Source organism: Microcebus murinus, chromosome 8, assembly GCF_040939455.1.
Source record: "Microcebus murinus isolate Inina chromosome 8, M.murinus_Inina_mat1.0, whole genome shotgun sequence".
In the NCBI taxonomy this organism is placed as follows: Eukaryota; Metazoa; Chordata; class Mammalia; order Primates; family Cheirogaleidae; genus Microcebus; species Microcebus murinus.
Window position 1 is genome coordinate 62611609 of NC_134111.1, and position 19488 is coordinate 62631096.

The 19488-nt window shown below is 33.1% G+C and overlaps 1 protein-coding gene across 2 annotated transcripts in view; it reads left to right on the forward strand.

Moving 5' to 3' along the window:
- ITGAV (integrin subunit alpha V) overlaps positions 1 to 18281 on the forward strand; it is an 89980-nt gene extending 71699 nt beyond the window's left edge. For both annotated transcript variants that reach the window (XM_012779480.3, XM_012779481.2), the window contains exons 19-30: positions 2246 to 2313; positions 2983 to 3130; positions 3608 to 3700; positions 5200 to 5279; positions 5800 to 5880; positions 6314 to 6419; positions 7103 to 7261; positions 8138 to 8251; positions 13310 to 13423; positions 13528 to 13635; positions 14203 to 14325; positions 14566 to 18281. In XM_012779480.3, the coding sequence (XP_012634934.1) occupies positions 2246 to 2313; positions 2983 to 3130; positions 3608 to 3700; positions 5200 to 5279; positions 5800 to 5880; positions 6314 to 6419; positions 7103 to 7261; positions 8138 to 8251; positions 13310 to 13423; positions 13528 to 13635; positions 14203 to 14325; positions 14566 to 14661 (1290 nt within the window). In that variant the 3' untranslated portion in view covers positions 14662 to 18281. The remainder of the gene's footprint in view (positions 1 to 2245; positions 2314 to 2982; positions 3131 to 3607; positions 3701 to 5199; positions 5280 to 5799; positions 5881 to 6313; positions 6420 to 7102; positions 7262 to 8137; positions 8252 to 13309; positions 13424 to 13527; positions 13636 to 14202; positions 14326 to 14565) is intronic.
- The last annotated feature ends 1207 nt before the right edge of the window (positions 18282 to 19488 follow it).

Below are 19488 nucleotides of genomic sequence, written 5' to 3' on the forward strand. Positions count from 1 at the left end.
TCTGTATTAATTTGCCAGGGCTGCTATAACAAAGTACCATAGACTGGGTGGCTTAAACAAAAGAAATTTATTCTCTCACAATTCTGGAGGCTAAAAGTTTGAGATTAAGGTGTCAGCAGTGCTGGTTTCTTCTGAGGTCTCTCTCCTTGGCTTGTAGATGATCACTTTCTTGTGTCTTCACATGGTCTTCACTTTGTGTGTCTGTGTCCTAATCTCCTCTTACCATGCTTAAGAAGAGATTAGGACGCAGACACACACACACAAAGGGAAGGTTAGGGCCCATCCTAAAGATTTTGTTGTAACTTGATTACTTCTTTAAATAGTGTATTGCCAAATACAGTTGCATCCTGAGATACTAGGGAGTAAGGCTTTGACATATGAATTTTGAGGGCTTACAATTCAGCCTATAGCAATAGCTAAAATATTATCATTTCTACATGTAATCAATTAAAAATTATCAGTGAAATATTTTACACTCTGTTTCTTACTGTCTTAAAAATCCAGAGTATATTATATATTTATAATACATCTAAATTCAAATACTAAAGTTTCATTACAAATATTTTTTGTATTTAGAATTCATATAATTTACAGTTGGAAAAGTAGATTGATATACTCAAGTTATTCTAAGGATACCAAAAATTTGCAGTAACAGAATTAAGTGTCAATTTTGAACTTTAATTAAAATTAAATAAAATATAAAAATCAGTTCCTTAGTCACATTAGGCCCATTGCAATGCTCAAAAGCCACATGTGGCTTATATTTGGACAGTGCAGCTCTAGAGTTTCTCTTTCTGTACCCTAATCCTTTGGAGTTGGAGATTTAGTGCTTTCTGCAGAGAGAGTTTTTTTTTTGTGTGTGTTCATTTTTACTCTATGCGGGATATAAAGTATATAACCGTAGAGATTTGGCTCTCTAGATGTGGGATACATTGCTTTCTGCTTTTCCATTTTTGAAACCATCTTCCTTGATAGCATATTTTAATACTGTAACTGTTCCAATGCTAGCTAAGTCCTTTTTATTCCTTGTAGAATGGTAGTTAGTCAAATATTCTTTCATCACAGTTTTATTAATATTTTATGCATATTTCTAATTCAAAACTTCAGATACTCATCTAACATTCTAACTGGGAATTATATACACCTTATCACTAGTTCATGTATTATCTGCAAAATCTGTGCTTTATTCCTGATTACATTAGGCAGTGATTTGTACTTGGCATGATGTTAAGAATCACCATAAAGATCTTCTAAAAGTCTTGACCGTTTTTTTTAGGATTATAGCAACTGCTTGTGTCTAGGTAATTAAATGAATTCATATACATTTTGGGGTTTCCTCTCACTTAAATTGACAGTTAAGATTTCTATCACATGATTTTATTCTGGACATTTCTTGTGACTTAGAAGTATACAATCATCGTATTCTTCTTAAAGAATTTGGTTCATTTTTCTTCACCTTTAAATCCTTTTCTTTCTTTTTGTTTGCCTCTGTGGCTGAAACTGTTTGGATACTAACACTAGACAAAGCAAGAATGGTCTCATCTTTATTTTCCCTTCTTTTCTTCTTTTTATATTTCTTCTTTCACATCCTATTCAAGCTCTTCTGTTTCCTTCCACTAATTCTCTTTTTTGGGTTTTCTGTACAGCTTTAGCTAGAATATTCTCCTGGCCAGATCTAGGTTCCTAGAAAAAAGTTCAGGTTTTTGCTTGTTTTACCTACCCTGATAAGCTAAGTGTAATGCTTCTAGTTCCTTTCCCTCATCTCCTTCCAAATGGACATGCACGCACTAAACTCATTTCGTGCAGTTTTTTTCCCCCTTTGTTCTGTCTGCCTGTCTGAATTGTTGCTGCATATCTACAGCTCCACGATATTGGCAGAGGCACAGTCCATAATGAGAAACTCGAGAAAGGAGTTTATTTTGCTCAAAATCACACGACTTAATCAGCAGTCAAAATGAACCCTCATCTCCTATTACTTTCTGTCTACCTAGACTTCACTCCAAAATGATAACAGCTTTATTTGAGATGGAACTAAACAGTTCCAAGCAATTATATTATATCCCATGAATCTTTTTCTTCTTTCTCATTCTTGACTAGCTACACTGACATGTTTAAAAATAAGTGGCCATGATTTCTTGCATTCAGGTATATAAATAAGCTAATGAGTGTATGTAAATACATACGTGTGTACATATATGTGTCTCCACATATATATTGGTATGAAATAATAAAATGTTTTTTCTAGGCTCATATTTTGCTCGACTGTGGTGAAGATAATGTCTGTAAACCCAAGTTGGAAGTTTCTGTAGATAGGTAAGTTTTGCCCCAAACAGTAAACAATATAATAAGAATTATAAACAAAAGACCGCATTTTTCTATTCAAAGTGCTAACATATTTTAATAAAATTTAGTTATAGTGGAAGATAATGCATAATTTTTCATAATAATAAAACTATCAGTATTGAGCTTCAAAAAAAACTATCCACTGTATTTTCACTAGTTATCCAGGTTGACAGATTTATTACCATTCAGCTTTGGGTAGTATCACAAAGTAATATTATATCATCTTAAAGATCCATTTCATTGTAGACATACTCTTTGCTAAAGGCATATGCTTACCATTTTATATAGTATATAAATTATAAAGAATATTGTAAGAATCATGACAAATGGGTAATTCAGCTTTTAGAAAAAAAATCAGGGAATTAAAACATACATTCAGAGATATAAAACTACTTCAGTAATAGATATGAATGATAGTGATATGTTAATAGCAGCAGTGTTTTCTTTTACTGAGAGAGAAGCATTGGATTTGCACCAGTGAGCTATTTTTTGTTTTCTATTGAGCTGTGAAGTACTCTTAAAATATCTTGAGACACTGTTGAACATGTTGGTGGTGTCTATTTATCTCTCGTTTCTTTCAATAGTCATATGCTCCCCCTGTAGTCTTTTTACTTAGTCTAGATTTGTGTTAATTCGTAGTGATCAAAAGAAGATCTACATTGGGGATGACAACCCCCTGACATTGATTGTTAAGGCTCAGAATCAAGGAGAAGGTGCTTACGAAGCTGAGCTCATCGTTTCCATCCCACCGCAGGCTGATTTCATCGGGGTTGTCCGAAACAGTGAAGTAAGCAAGCTGCTTCTTTAAAAATCGAAATGCACTCACAGGTCTTATTAACATTAATGAGCTACTCCCCTATTTAGTGAAGCACAAGCTTAGCCATTCTACCTAAGGCTAGATTACTAGACAATAGAGTGCCTATCGTACATAATTCCTTTCAAGCCTAATACTTTGCATAATGCGTGGGTATGGCGTTTTTAGAATTGCTAGCTAAGTGCCTGAAAAGGAGGTCAAATAGATAAAGTGTCTAAGCCTGTCCATCAAATTATTTGTCAGAGGCAGTATGGTTATGTATCTAAGTCCTCTAGGGATCTTTCAGAAACACTTTTATATTTCTTTGTGGCAACTGTATACAATTCTGACTTCTCCCTTACTCGAGGTTTGCTCAAATAGATTTATTTGCTTTGTAAAAAAAAGAAACTTAAATATCTAATGGCATGATATTTTATTTCCTTTTGTATCCTTTTTCTTTGTCTATCAAAGGCCTTGGCAAGACTTTCCTGTGCATTTAAGACAGAAAACCAAACCCGCCAGGTGGTCTGTGACCTTGGAAACCCAATGAAGGCTGGAACTCAAGTAAGACATTTTAATTAAATGGCTCCTTTTGGCCACAAATAGAATAGCATATTTTTCCCTGGGTTTGTTCATAGTAATTTTTCTTAATAAACACTTCAAAATAGTGTCTTTAAAAGTTTAATGATTAGCAGAGTTTTGTTTAGTTTTAACTAAGATACTAAAATAACGGGCTGTGCTGTTACACTGTATTCGATAAGCTGCTCTTGGCACTGCCTTCGGTTTGGTAAACAGGTGAGAACATGGTTTAAATTAAAAACTGAAATTATAATTTTGGTATTTTAAACTCATGCTTTAATGGGGCCTCAAAAGGCACTCTGGAAAATACAAAGACTGTCACTCTTAGGTGAGACAGAGTTACCTCATTAACCTGAAATGCTATAATATAGGTTCCATACAGAGGATCATAAAGCACTTAGTTGGATCGGGCTCCCTTTCAGATTGTAGAGCAAGGAGCCCAGAAGCTTGAAAAGAAGCATCCAATTGTTTTCTTTACAAAGCCTCTAAAAAGTAAACAAAACACACCTTGTAGAATTCCTAGTATCAAGGGAAATACGGCAGTATATGTTGTATGACTTTTTAAATAGAACTTATTTTATTGAATGGCACATTAATATTGGTAATTTGAAGATCTGTGTTAATATGGGGCCAAATATTCCATGTTTCTTTAAGTATATTTTCCATTAAAAGTCATTATTTCTAGATGTATGGTATCTTAGGAAAGAGAGCTTGAACAAAGTACCCTAAAATTCACTTTTTTGCATGTATTCAATGTTTCATTAACAAATGAGCATGCCTTTTATTTTCTCATATCTCATTTTCTAGCTTTCTTGCTGTTACTTCATTCAGTGTGGATAGTTCCTGGTTATTCCAAATGGCCAGCCCCACGCTTTGTAAAGTAGGAGGCAATTTTTCAAGAAAGTACTATTTTTGTTTATGTGATCCTCAAGAAGCCTGCTTTCTTATACTTTGTGGTTCATTTGTTTTCTTTAAAACTCATCAATTTCCCACCTGAAGGAGTTAGGATGTTTGGTATTGGGGGATTTGTGAGCGATGTAAGAGGAGAAATTCTGGTTCTGGCCTTACTTTTACCTTCGTTAGCCAGGGTCTCTTACTCTTATAAACCATCCATCTCTTCCTTTATGGCCCATTAACACAGCACAGTTCATTTGTTATCTTCCTGTTACCAAATCATTTGTATAGTTGCTATACTTTAATTGGATCAACAAATATTTACTTTTGCATTATTTTGGAAGATAGGTAATATTTAAGGAGGTTGTAATTATGATTAATAATTGTTAAATAGGCTCTGTTATGGATTGGCCCAAGCATCTTAAATAAAAGAGATTTGATAGAAAATCAGATTTAATTATCTATTTTCAGTTTTATTGTAAGCTCAGAAAAACTCTATTTTATAACATTCTTTTTTCTTTGGACATTGGATTTGAAATTTCACTAATTAGACATTGACTAACATTACCATCTTTTCCTCTCCTCTTCAGCTCTTAGCTGGTCTTCGTTTTAGTGTGCACCAGCAATCAGAGATGGATACTTCCGTGAAATTTGATTTACAAATTCAAAGGTATGAAAACAACTTATATTACCTTATAATAGCTATTGAGTAAATATTACTTTATATAAATATATTATGTTATATACTTTAAATATTATAGAATGGCACAGATTAAAATTTCAATACTTGAGCTGGGTGCAATGGCTCTTGCCTGTTGTCCCCGCTACTCAGGAGGCTGAGGCAGGAGGATCCCTTGAGGTCAGGAGTTCGAGACTGGCCTGGACAACATAGTGAGATCACCCCTCTTAAAAATAAAAATTTAGCACTTGATTATAGCACTTTTAAAATCAATATTTACATTATAAGAATAATTTTATTGTCACTTGAGTTTGTAAAACAAAATTAAAAGAAATAAAACTTGATCATTTTGTTGAAATTAAATGCTAATGAAAATAATTATTTTAATTTATAAGTTTTTTACTTGTTACTTTTGATTTGTTCATTTTTAGTTTCAATAGGATTACCTCTGTATGATTTTGATGGTGGTTATGCTTAATTTAGTCCTAAATACATTTTTTTTCTTTTTCAGCTCTAATCTTTTTGACAGAGTAAGCCCAGTTGTATCTCACAAAGCTGATCTTGCTGTTTTAGCTGCTGTTGAGATAAGAGGGTCAGTATGATTACTAAGTTGAGTATCTCATTCTCATGATTGATTGCTTTTTAAAAGTCGCTACTAGGCCCTAGCTTCTTTTGGATATTTGGTGGTGGTTTTACTAGGGCAGTAGCTTATGTAGAGATTAGGTCCTAGTTGTGTTCTAAAGCTCCAAATACTTATCGGGTGATCCTCTGAAAAGGAACAAGACATACCAATTAGAGGCACTAAGGTTATTGAACTTTCACACAAATTAACTTAGCAGTTCACCTGTTACATGTAGATTTAACAAGAGCATTTTTTGTGTACGTGTGCCTATTGGTTTTTTTTTTTTAGAATTTTTTTTTTTAATTGAATCTAATTTTATTCATTTGAATACAGGGTACTTTTGAAAATGAACTGACTATATCATTTTGATATTCATGGTAGGTTTTCTTTGGTCATTGTTTAGAGTCTCAAGTCCTGATCATATCTTTCTTCCGATTCCTAATTGGGAGTATAAGGAGAACCCTGAGACTGAGGAAGACGTTGGGCCAGTTGTTCAGCACATCTACGAGGTCTGCAGCTGTTGGGTTTAACTGAAACCTAGTGAGAGAGCCGACAAAGAGAGGAACAGCTAAGCTACTTTTTAAAAATAATTCTGTATAATATTTATGTAAACTCTGCATAGGTAAAGTATGTATCAGATTTCTTTGGATATTTCCCTATTCATAAGTTCATTTTTATTTGACAAATAGCTTCACGTACTTAAAGAAAGTAATTTATATATTTGTCACTTAAAGCTAATTAGTTCTTGTAGAGTAATTGAAACGCTTAAAAAAAATAAAATAGAGCTAACTAGTTCTACTTGAATAAAAGAAATAGGTCATTGGGTGTTTTTCTACAGGCATTTTGTAATTCTGACTAAAAATTGAAAATGCCTGTATCAAATAATCAAAATTTTGTTCCTGTAGAAAGAAATTTTTCTTTGTCATTGTTCATCAATAATTTTTTAAATGTTTTCCTCTTGTTTATATTTTCATCCTGACACATATCATCACTCTACTTTAGAGACAAATGTTGAGCTTGATCTCTTTTGTGTAAACACGGTCACTCTGTAATAATAGAATCTAACTGTGGAAACTCTATTGTTATTCAAACCCTGTTGCTAGTATGATTTCTAAAGTTGATATAGGTAAAGATTATAGAATAAATTTTTGCCCAAAGTATATACATTTTCTTTTCTTTTTTTTTTCATTAGCTGAGAAACAATGGTCCAAGTTCATTCAGCAAGGCAATGTTACATCTTCAGTGGCCTTACAAATATAACAATAACACTTTGTTGTACATCCTTCATTATGATATTGATGGGCCAATGAACTGCACTTCAGATATGGAGATCAACCCTTTGCGAATTAAGGTAATGTGCTTAATAGCAGCTCTTCATTATGACGATTTTATTGTGTTCATTCTAAATCTATAAAAGAAATGTATGAAGTAAAACAGCTATTTTAATACAAAACCCACTCTGCAAAAATATGCTTGTTCATAACCAGTACACCAAAGATTAGATTATTTGTATAACGCGTAAGAATTCTGTGAAGTCATAGTGAACCTTGTATTTATGGAGTGTTTAGTGAGTCTCAGGAGATATTCTTTTTTTTTTTTTTTTCCTCAGGGCTTCCTCTTCTTGGTATCAGGAGATATTCTTAAGTGATTCAAGTTGACCTTGCTCCATTTCATCATGGTTTATCTAATGTATAATATTGTGTCAAGGGTGTTACGTTGTTAGAATTTCCGTCTTTGGGATAAGATATACCATTTTATTCATGACTCTTGACTTACATGACCTAGAAAAATATCATTTTATGGAATTATATATACTTTTGGATACAGCCATCTTCATCCTAGCACAGAAATTTGCATAAGAAGCTATTGCACAATATGGTCTGAAGAAAGTTAAAAAATATATACTCATAATTGATGTTCATCACAGATATACTGTGGAATTTCAGACTATTTCTGTGTGTTTTATCAATTTCTCCTCCCTATGTCAACTTTAGAAGAAAAGGAGGAGAAAGTAATGGCTAGGGAAAGCTAATCTTTTTGGCACATATTAAGGACTCTAATCTTTATTTTTTTATCCTTATTGTTCATCATACATTAAATGGTGAATTTTCTGTCATACTAAATTCTCATTTACTATTTTTTAGTTATATATAAAAGCTTATGTCTAAATGTCAGTGTAAAATGTTTTCCATTATTGCTTACCACCATTTTATTCATGCAATCCCAGATCTCATCTTCACAAACAACTGAAAAGAATGACACAATTGCTGGGCAAGGTGACCGGAACCATCTCATCACCAAGCGGGATCTCGCCCTCAGTGAAGGAGATGTTCACACTTTGGTAAGTGCCATTTCATTACAGGCGCTATAAACATTTTAAAATATGTGATTATAGGGTTGATGCCAAAGAACATTTTAAAATAACAACAGTTATGCTTGAAAGAACTACATATATTTTTATACCATTCAGTCTTTTTACTTTCCTTTTACCTAGTCAAATTAATGCCAAATTTTCTTGAAACGCTCTTTGAAGATTTCTAATAAAAATATTTTTTGTTGCAACTTAACTTTATGACTACAATCCTTTAACTGATCTCTTTCTTGGCCTCTCCCTAGTCTTTGAGGCTTTAATGCAATACTGCAGGAAAACTCAGAAGGCCACAACAAAAATATATTAGAAGAATAATTAGCATTATGATTAACTTATGTTGAATTAGCCTGTATAATGACTATCACATTTTATTTAAAGGGGCTGATTGTTTAAGTTTTTAAAAATTAACAGATCTGCAAATCATCATGTAGTAAAGAACCTGGTATAGCGTTTATGTTCAATAGCTATCACTAGTTACTTTTACTTTGCCAAATTCTGTGCTTCTTCTTAGTCCTCATCCAATTCAACTGCTCAGTGACTTCTGGCTAACTTAATCACTTCCTCCATGAAATATTCTTCAATCACTTCTAGGACACCGCTGACTACTGGTTCTCTACCTTCCACTAACTACTTCTTAATCTCCGTGTTCAGGCCTTTAAACTCTGGAATATTTCATGGCTTACATCTCAGGTTTCTTCTTTGTTCTACCTACATTCATTCACTAGATCTGTGCTGTCCAATATTATAGACACCAGCCATATTTCAAGTGTTCAATAGGCACATGAGTCTAGTAGCTACCCTATCAGGAAGTATAGTTATCTTCCATACTAATGATTCCCACCATCATAGAAAGTTCTAGCAGACAGTGCTACACTAGATGATCTTACTGACTCTTGTAGCTATAAATATCATCTGGTGTAGATGCCCTTAATTTGTATTTCCAGTCTGATCATCTGCATTGAACTCCAGACCCCAATAGCCAAATACCTATTAGATCTCCTACGTACCCTCTAATAGGAATCTCAGACTTAATTCTAAAAATACACTCTTGAGTTTTCCCAACTCTGCTCTTTGCACAGTGTTTTACATTTTAGTAAATACCAACTCCATTCTCTGTCTAAAACCTAGGCCTCATGCTTGATTCCTCTCTTTCTCTCAGTTTTCACATTCCATATTTTGGCAAATTCTGTCAGTATCTGCTTTCAAAATATCGAGAATCTGGCCCCTTCCACCAGTGCCACAACCAAACCCAGGTCACCTTCCTCTCATACATGGACTTTGGCCAAACCCCTAATAGGTCTCTGTACTTCTGCCCTTCTCCCCACTGTGGTTTATTTGCCACACAGAAGCCGGAGTGATCCTTTTAAATGCAGGTTGGGTCATGTCACTCCAGTGCCTTTCCATGTAATGCAGAGAGGGAGCCAGAGCTCACAATACCCTTTACGCCCAACATGATGTAGACCCTTCCTGCCTCTCTGCCTGAGTCTCCTCTCCTTACTTACTCTGCTCCTCCCATTTTCCACTTTGCTTTTCTTTGAACAGAGAGCCCCACGCATGTTTCTTCCTCCAGGCTTTGAAAATTGCTCTTCCATCTGCCTGGAATACTCTTTGTCTAGATATCCCTGTGGCTTGCTTTCCTATCTCTTTCTGGTGTCCTTAAATGTCAAATTGTGACAGAGGACTTCCTGCCCAAGCCATGTGAAACAGAAACTGCCTTCTAACCGCCCACCCACTTTGAATTCTATACTTTCTATCCCCCTAAAATTATGGGTGTTTTTAATTGAAACAAAACTTACGTAACATAAAATATACCATTTTTGACCATTTTAAAGTATATTATTTAGTAGTTTTTATTATTTTCATAACATCGTATAACCATTACCACTATAATTCCAAACAGTTTGTCACCCCTGTCCCCAAAGGAAATGCTATATCCATTAAGCAGTCTCTCCCCATTCTCTGCTATCACTAGCCTCTGGTAACCACTAATCTGCTTTCCTATTTTGGACATTTCATATATATGGCATCATATAATATGTGGCTTTTTGTGTCTGGCTTCTTTCACTTAGCGTGCTTTCAAGATCTGTCCATGTTGTAGCATGTATTAGTACTTCATTTTTATGGCTGAATAATATTCCATTGTGTGTACAAAACACCTTTTGTTTATCCATTCAGTTGCTGGACGTTTGGATTGTTTTCACTTTTTGTCTATTTTGAATAGTGCCAGTATGAATATTCACACACAAGTTTTTGTGCAAACATATTTTTTAATACTCTTAGGAATAAACCTAGAAATGGAATTGCTGGGTCATGTGAAAACTCTATATTTAACTTTTTGGGGAACTGCCAAACTGTTTTCTATAGTGGCTGTACCATTTTACAGTACCAGCCAGCAGTGTATGAAGGTTCCATTTTTTCCACATCCTTGTCAACACTGTTATTGTCTTTTTATTTGTTCTAAAATTTTCATAGTCCTTCTAATCAGTGTGAAGACGTATCTCATTGTGGTTTTGATTTGCATTTCCCTTTTGACGATGTTCAGCATCTTTTCATTTGTATATCTTCTTTGGAGAAATGTCTATTCAAATCCTTTGCCCATTTTTAAATTGGGTTGTTTGCCTTTTGTCGTTGAATTGTAAAGGATTCTTTATATATTCTGGATACTACCTTCATCAGATACATGATTGCACATACTTTCTGTCATTCTGTATTTATCTTTTCATTTTCTTGATGCACAACAGTGGTTTTTTTGTTTGTTTGTTTTGTTTTGTTTTTGAGATAGGGTCTCACTTTGCTCAGGCTAGAGTGGAGTAGCCTCATTGTAACTCACAGCAGTCTCAAACTCTGGGGTTCAAGTGATCCTTCTGTCTCAGCCTCCTGAGTAGCTGGGACTACAAGCACATGCCACCACACCCAGCTAATTGTTCTATTTTTTGTAGATGTGGAGTCTCACTCTTGCTTAGTCTCACTCTGGCCTCAATCTCTTGGCCTGAAGCAATCCTCCTGCCTTGGTCTCCCAAAGTGCTAGAATTACAAGAGTGAGCCACTGCACCCAGCCTTGATGCACAGAAGTTTTTAAATTTGAAGAAATCTAATTTATCTATTTGAAGAAAAATTAATGTCATCTTTTGTTGCTTATACTTTTGTTATCTTATTTAAAGAAACATTGCCCAAATCAAGACCATGAAGATTTATACCTATGTTTTCTGATTTTATAAGTTTTATACTTAAAGCTCTTATATTTACATCTCTGATTCATTTTGAGTTAATTTTAAGTGTAGTGTAAGGTAGGGGTCGAAATCAATTCTTTTGTATGTTGCTGTCCAATTGTCCCAGAAACATTTGTTGAAAAGACTATTGTTTACCCCTTACATTGTCTTGGCTGTCTTGTTGAACATGAATTGACCATAGATACATGGGTTTATTTATGGACTCTCAGTTCTATGCCATGACCTATATGTATGAATCCTTAATGCAAGTATCAAATTGTTTTTATTACTGTATCTGTGTAGTAAGTTTTGAACTTGGGAAGTCTGAATACATTTTCTTCTTTTTAAAGAATGTTTTGGCTATTTGGAGTCCCTTGCAATTCCATGTGAATTTTAGGATTAGCTTGCCCTTTTCTGCAGAAAAGGTAGTTGGAGTTTAGACAGTAATTTATTGAGTGTGTCTGTCAATTTAAGGAGTATTGCCATCTTAACAACATATGTATGTCTTTTGGGCCATGAACACACGTCTTTCTATTAGTTTTAATTTCTTTCAACAGTATTTTGTAGTCTTCACTACTAGTCTTGCACTTCCTTGGTTAAATTATTTGTATGTATTTTATTCCTTTCAATGCTGCTTTAAATGGAATTGTTTTCTTAATTTCCTTTTAAGATTCCTCTTTGCTAATGTACTGAAATACAGCTCATATATTGATTTTGTATCTTGTACCTCTTCTGTACTTGTCTATTAGCTCTCTAATAGTTTTAGTGTGGATTATTTAGTCTTTTTTGATATTTAGGATCCTATCATTGCAAAGAGACAGCTTTACTTCATCCTTTCTAATCTGAATGTCTTTTATTATCTTTTTTCTTGCTTAATTTCACTGTCTAAAAACTTCTGTACAATGGTGAATGGAAGCAGTATGAGTGGGCATGCGGGATGCCTTTTATCAGACCAAAGAATCTCTCTTTTATTCCTAATCACCAACAGGTGATACCGCTTACTGGCTAGCATTGTTGTGAGGTGTGTGCATGTGAAATGTCTAACGCAGTATGACCAGCATGTAGAAGGTGGTTAATATTTGTTTCCTTTGGCTGCCAACCTTCAGTGTACTGATCAAAACACTAAATATGGCACTAAAGAGGCCATCAGCATGCCATTTGAGTTCTGCAGATCCAACATGAAATAATGATTAGAAATTCACTCTGTTTCCTTTTCTCTTCCACAGGAATATTGTGATCTGATTTTCATATCTTACCATTTTCACCATGGTTTGCCTAAAGAATGTTCAGTTCTAGCTATCTTTTAATATTATAGATCTTCTCCTTCTATAAAAAAGTCACATTAAAAGTAACCCCTTCATAACAAAAAGCATTCATAGACTGAACTATTAGCCTGCTTATTTTATTTTACTTTTATTTTTTTATCAATATTTAGAGATTTTAATGTGTCAAAAGGTTGCTTCTTTTTATTTTTTTTAAAATTTTAAATCTCTCTTATTAAAAACAAAAACTACAGAAAATGGGTTAACAGTATATGCATTTCATATAAAACATGTAGGGAAAAAATACCTTCATTTTAGAGTTAAATTACTCATATTCATACAGTAGAGTTAGCTCTCTAATATCTAACAATCTAATGATCATCTCTGAAAACTTAGCCTGCTTATTTTAAGCATTACTCCTACAAGATAAGAATCTGGATAATCTCTCTTTGGCCTTCACATAAAAAGAAAAAAAAAGCAAACCCTGCATATAATTTTCAAATGTCGAAGAGATGATAGAATAACTTTTTCTGTGAGTAAAGAATTCTTTTTGGCAGGGTTGTGGAATTGCTCAGTGCTTGAAGATTGTCTGCCAGGTGGGGCGACTAGACAGAGGAAAGAGTGCCATCCTGTATGTGAAGTCTCTACTGTGGACTGAGACCTTTATGAATGTAAGTAGACAGATACAGCATTTAGCAAACATATCCATTTTTTTTCCAAAGATATAAAAAAGACCTGATATCTGGGAAATCATCTCACTGTTATTTCCATGCAGAAGGAAAACCAGAATCATTCATATTCTCTGAAGTCATCTGCTTCATTTAATGTCATAGAGTTTCCATATAAGAACCTTCCAATTGAGGATATCGTCAACTCCACATTAGTAAGTATAGATTTACAGAAATGAAATAAATGCACTCAGTTCAAATGCCATAGATGTTTTTATTTTGTTTTTTAAAATGGTCGTTTAAGTATTTTGATAATTTAAAGTAATGAAGTTATTTGATTTGATTATACCCTAGTTTAATATTATTATTTTACTCCTCCCCCCCACAATTATTAAAGCTAGAACTTTTACTTTAGCATCTTGTCCTATGTAAGAGATTTCTTGGTATATACTAAATTAGAAAGTTAAAAAGTTGGAAATTAACTGTGACAAGTGAGGCATTTTGAAGATCTCTGAAGATTAAAAATGGGATCAGCATATCATAAACTAGGTTGGATTATTTAAAAATCATTTCAGATGCAATCAGGAGATAACCTGTCATTTGGAATTTTATGTGCATATGTGCATGCTATAGATATCAAACATGAGATCACTAAATTATCATATGCAAGAAAAGAACATAATGTGAATACCATTAAAATAAAAATATAACAGTCACTCAAATATTTGTTGATTAATTCAGTGAACTCTTGTTAAAGCTAATAAAATGTTTTTCCTCAATAGGTTACTACTAATGTCACCTGGGGCATTCAACCAGCACCCATGCCTGTACCTGTGTGGGTGATCATTTTAGCAGTTCTAGCAGGATTGTTGCTACTGGCTCTTTTGGTATTTGTAATGTACAGGGTGAGTAATGGACTTAGAAAGAGAAAGAGGGAGAGAGGGAGGGAAAGAAAGAAGAATAAAACTGTAAGGGAAGGAAGAAAGGGACCTATATGATATACGATGAGCATACTTAATATTTAGGGGAAGAGAAAATGTATAAAGTGCCACTTAAGTTTCTTGGTGATTATATAGTCACTCAAAAAATATTTTTATAATTCTACATTGATGTGACAATAACGTTGGTTTTTCTTTAACTGACAGATGGGCTTTTTTAAACGTGTCCGGCCACCTCAAGAAGAACAAGAAAGGGAACAGCTTCAACCTCATGAAAATGGTGAAGGAAACTCAGAAACTTAACTGATTTTATGCAACATACCACCAGAATTACCAACTTGATTATAAATTTAAATCTTTTTGAGGAATAAAATTGCCGGACTGTATTGCTGATCATGCCCATGGCATTAACCACAAAATAAGAACAATATTTGTCAATTTTTTCATTATAAATAAGTTCAGACATACATTTAACACACACACAGCAACTTGTGTTTTTAGGTATTTAAATAATAAAATTTCCAGTGATAGTTTTTATTCAATGTACATAAGACAGGTAGTGCCTGAGTTTCTACTTTATATAGATTAGTATCTCCTACAAGTACTGTTTCTGATTTAGTATGTTGGATTTTGCTGTTGTTGTTTTAAAGCATCCCAAATTTGGACATTAGCATCCATATCTTTTGTGTAGGTACTTAATATACATTACACTACAGTTGACTTTTCAAGCTACTAAAGACTTTATAGCTGCACGAACTTGGATTTTAATATCACTTGTATGGTAGAACTTAAAAAAAAAACATGCACGATACCATCAGAATTCTTGCCTGTGATAGCAAAGGTACAATATTTTGTTTTAATATGAAAATTGGGTAGATGCTATTAAATTTTTATTTATATTTAATCCTCAGTTTATTTTATTACATTTTACCTTGTATAGTTTGTTTTATGTCAAATCCTTTAAGCCAATCTATACTAAAAATTAGTTCTAGAATCACAATTGCCTTATTTGTGTAATAGTTTAATTTCCCCTAAGTATTGTGATGCTGAAAGCCATACAGAATTGGAAATCATTTCCAAAGTATATTTATTCCATTGTTTTAGTTTGGCTATTTGCAATACAAAAAAGAACATTTTAATTAAAATATTGTGTTTGTAGTTCTTTGAAATAGTTGCTTATTAATATAGTAGTACATTGTTAGAGTAGAGCAGAGCTTTAGTTGGTGTTAATTTATTTTCCTCCTATCCATGTATTTTTCCTTGTATTTCTAAACTTTACTGAGAAATGGGTCAAGATCAATGAGGAATCTTTACAGTTTATGTGGGAACCTGGATCCCTCACCCCTGCCCCATGAGAAATGCTTAGAATGAAAACTCTTAAGGTAGCTCACTGGTTTACTTCTAGCAATAGCATGATGTTACTTACATGAATGTTACCTCACTTTAAGCAAGGTAATGTGTAAAACTGGTCTCAGCTGCCAGAATAACTTTTAAAAGGCATTTTTATAAGTAGTTCAAGTTATTGAAAAGCTTTCTTAGGTTTGTTAACATAAATTACTTTTCTAGGATTTTTAATAAAAGCTGCATAGGTGGCAAGTTGTAGTTTTATATGGCTGTAGGGTGGTCAATCTTCTAGTAGAATAAGTGATTTATTCATAGTTCCTCAAGACCTGGAGATGACTATCAGTTATACCTATTTTTGTGCAATTACATCATGTTGTGCATTAGAAAATGAGAGTTTAATAGCTTTTTAACTATTGTCCTTATTAGGCAATGAGAAATATTTCCCTTAAATCATTGACTGTTTTTCTATGTTTTAAAAATAATTGAAATTTATCTTGCCATGTTTTGTGTTATCATTCCATGTACAGTGACTGTGCTAATCTTGAGAATATAGTCATAAAATAGAAGCACATTTAGTTGAGTTATACAAGATAGAACATAGACAAGACCCTATATTTAGCTTTAGTGAATTTCAAAATCAGTGGCTTTTGGAGTATAAATTTTATTAGTAGCTTAAAAGAGTTTAATCATATGCAATAAGTATTTTTATTACCATAAACTTAAAATTCCTTAAGAAAAAAAAATATTTTTATCCTAGAGCCAAGTGTTGCCTGCACCAGTCACTAAGCTAGTCTGTAACAAATTTTACCATCTGTTTTCCCACCTAATAGTAGTCATTCCTGAAAATATGTTGGCTAGAAATTCACTCTTTGAGAAAAGTGTTAGTGTTTGCTTTGCATCATCTATTCCTTTAATGGCCTCTATCTCAAGGCATAATCTTGTATTGGAAATTGAAAGATGCTGTAATTGGATATTAATATGAGCTTAATTTCCTTTGTGAAGTATAGTGTTAAGCAATAGTGTAGCTTTTCTTTCAAAAGATGACAATTTATATCTCTACAAAAATATGGAGAAGTATAATTTGAAAACCTTTTCTCTGAGAAAAATGTTGGGATTCTTTTTACTCTAAAGTATCATGTGAATGTATTTGATTAAATATCAAAAATGTATTATGAAAACAATTTTAATTTCCAGATATTTTAAATGCTACTATATTTGGTATTTATTGAGAATTAAAATCCATTTTGAAGGATAAAATTCTTATAATCTGATTTGGTTTTTAAAAAATGTGAATGAGCTAGAAGATATTTAAAGCATTTGACTTTGGTAAGAAATATTGATGCTGATATTAATTTGTTATATGGGTATTTATTTCAGAATTGATATTTTCAGAAACATTTGTGTGAGGGTCATTCCTCCTTTTACCTTTCTTTTATGATTAATTATTATAATTCTGATTAAGTTCTCAGTGATTCTGAAAAGCAAAACAATTAGTCAAAATATTATTGCCACAATTCTACCTGTGTTATGAAACTACTTCATAGTTAATTCTCATTAACACATAATATTTATATTTATATAAAGAGAAAATTCAAGAATTAGTAAAAGACACTTTACAGGCTTAAGAGGGCTCTGAAAGATTTTTAATAGTAAATCATGACCCTAGAGAGAGATTTGTGTGGCAAAAGTATAATATATGATAGATCAGTTGGTCTTTGTAAGGCAAACAGAATTTGTAATTAGTAGATGTTCCTATGTTGCAGAATGTGGAGAAGAATAAGTTGTTCGTGGAGTATCCATGTGTAGCCATTGCCCATCTCAGTGTCACTTTGTTTGTATTCTTGGATAGCTTATGTATGTAGTAGTTTGATAAATAATAATTTGAAAAAAAAAAAAGCCCAGAAAATTTGAAAATTGATTATAGGATCAAAAATGGTGAATTCAATTTCTTAATAGTCAGTGTTTTAGAGAGTGTATCCTTTTTAACTTGTTGGTTGGCTAGTTGGAACAATGAATTTGTGGACATGCAACATTCATTATATGCTTATATTTCATTTTAATTTCTGATGCATAGTGGACATCTTGGGGAAGGTACTGCATCTTTGATTTTTATTGTCATTATTCTCAAGTGCAATATAACAATGTAATTAAACCTAGATAATTTCAAAGTCATCATTAATTTAATAAACCTAATCTAAACAGAGATTTATTATTATTTTTTATCATCAGGAGAGAGTGATTCTGCTAGGGATAAACAAAGAAGTTGTTTACTCCTAAATAGTCCATTCTACATTTTATTTCAGGATGGATATGAACTATTCCCTCCCAGTTTTGAAACACTTTGAAATATCTTATGGTAACTTGGGAAGCTGTGTAGTATATCAAATTAATTTGCTACCTAATAACATAGAAAGTAAATATTTTTGTGATCACCCACATTGGGCGAGACATAAAATGAGTCTGTTCTAAAATTTGTCATTTGCTAACTTGATTTGAGTTAGTGAAAACTGGTACAGTGTTCTGTTTAGTTTCCAACTTTTAACATGTGACTGCACAATAAACTTGAGCATATGGTGCCACTTTTGTGTGTGTACTTTATCCTTTTTTTCTATGATGTTGTTTTGTTTTTTAATCACATGAGTCAGCAATAATATACTAAAAGGATGACCTCAAAGAGGTGACACACTTCTCTAAAAGTTCAAATTCTTAGGCCTGGAGCGGTGGCTCACACCTATAATCCTAGCACTTTGGGAGGCCAAGGCGGGAGGATTGCTGGATTAGGAGTTCAAAACCATCCTAAGCAAGAGTGAGACCCTGTCTCTGTGAAAAATCGAAAAATTAGACAAGTGATGTTGGCACGTGCCTGTAGTCCCAGCTATTTGGGATGCAGAGGCAGGAGGATTGCTTGCGCCCAGTGAGCTATGTGAGGTTGCAGTGAGCTATTATGAGGCTAGTGCACTCTATCCTAGGCAACAGTAAGACCCTGTCTCAAAAAAAAAAAGTTCAGATTCTTAAGAGTGTCAGTTATTTGAAGAAAGGAAACAGAAAAAGAGCAAAGGGAACCAAACATTAAAATATATGCTTAGAAAGGCAAATATGTATTTGCCTGAAATATAAAATTCTTTGTTTCTAAGCAAAGTTATTTTTAAATTTCATTACACTGACCTTTATTATTTTTAGCTTGCCAGGTTGCTTTTAAAGTGTTCGTTTATTTACCTCTTTAGTTCATAATATTTCACACATCTGCAGTTCTGATATGGAAAATTCTAATAGTCATACATTTAGTAATGTAAGATAGCAGAAAACTAATATATATTCCTCTTACAGTTTATTAAAATGAATTCATAGATAAAATATGTGTTCAAGAAAACCATTCCATAACTTTCTACCAGTACATTGGTGAATTATATTAATAGTATCATTTTTGAATAAGATAGATTTTCTTTCTCCTAAGTCTGTTTTATCCAAAGAAAACTCTTGTTCTCAAAAGTGAGACTGTTTGTTGAAAAGCACTCTGATTTTAGTTACAAATACAATTTTAAATTATGTGATATAATACATATTTTTACAGAAACCTACTTTTACTCATTAAATTTTGCAATAAAATAGCCTTTCATACAACATCTCCTGTTTTGCTTTCCACTGAGTGGAGAGTGACTGATTGGTATTGTTAAAAGAAAAGGTAATTCACTACCAGTAGTCTCCAATAAAAGCTACCCTGGAAGGTATGGATTAACATTATTATGACATTTACTTATATTTGTTTTCTCCAAAATGCAGTTACCC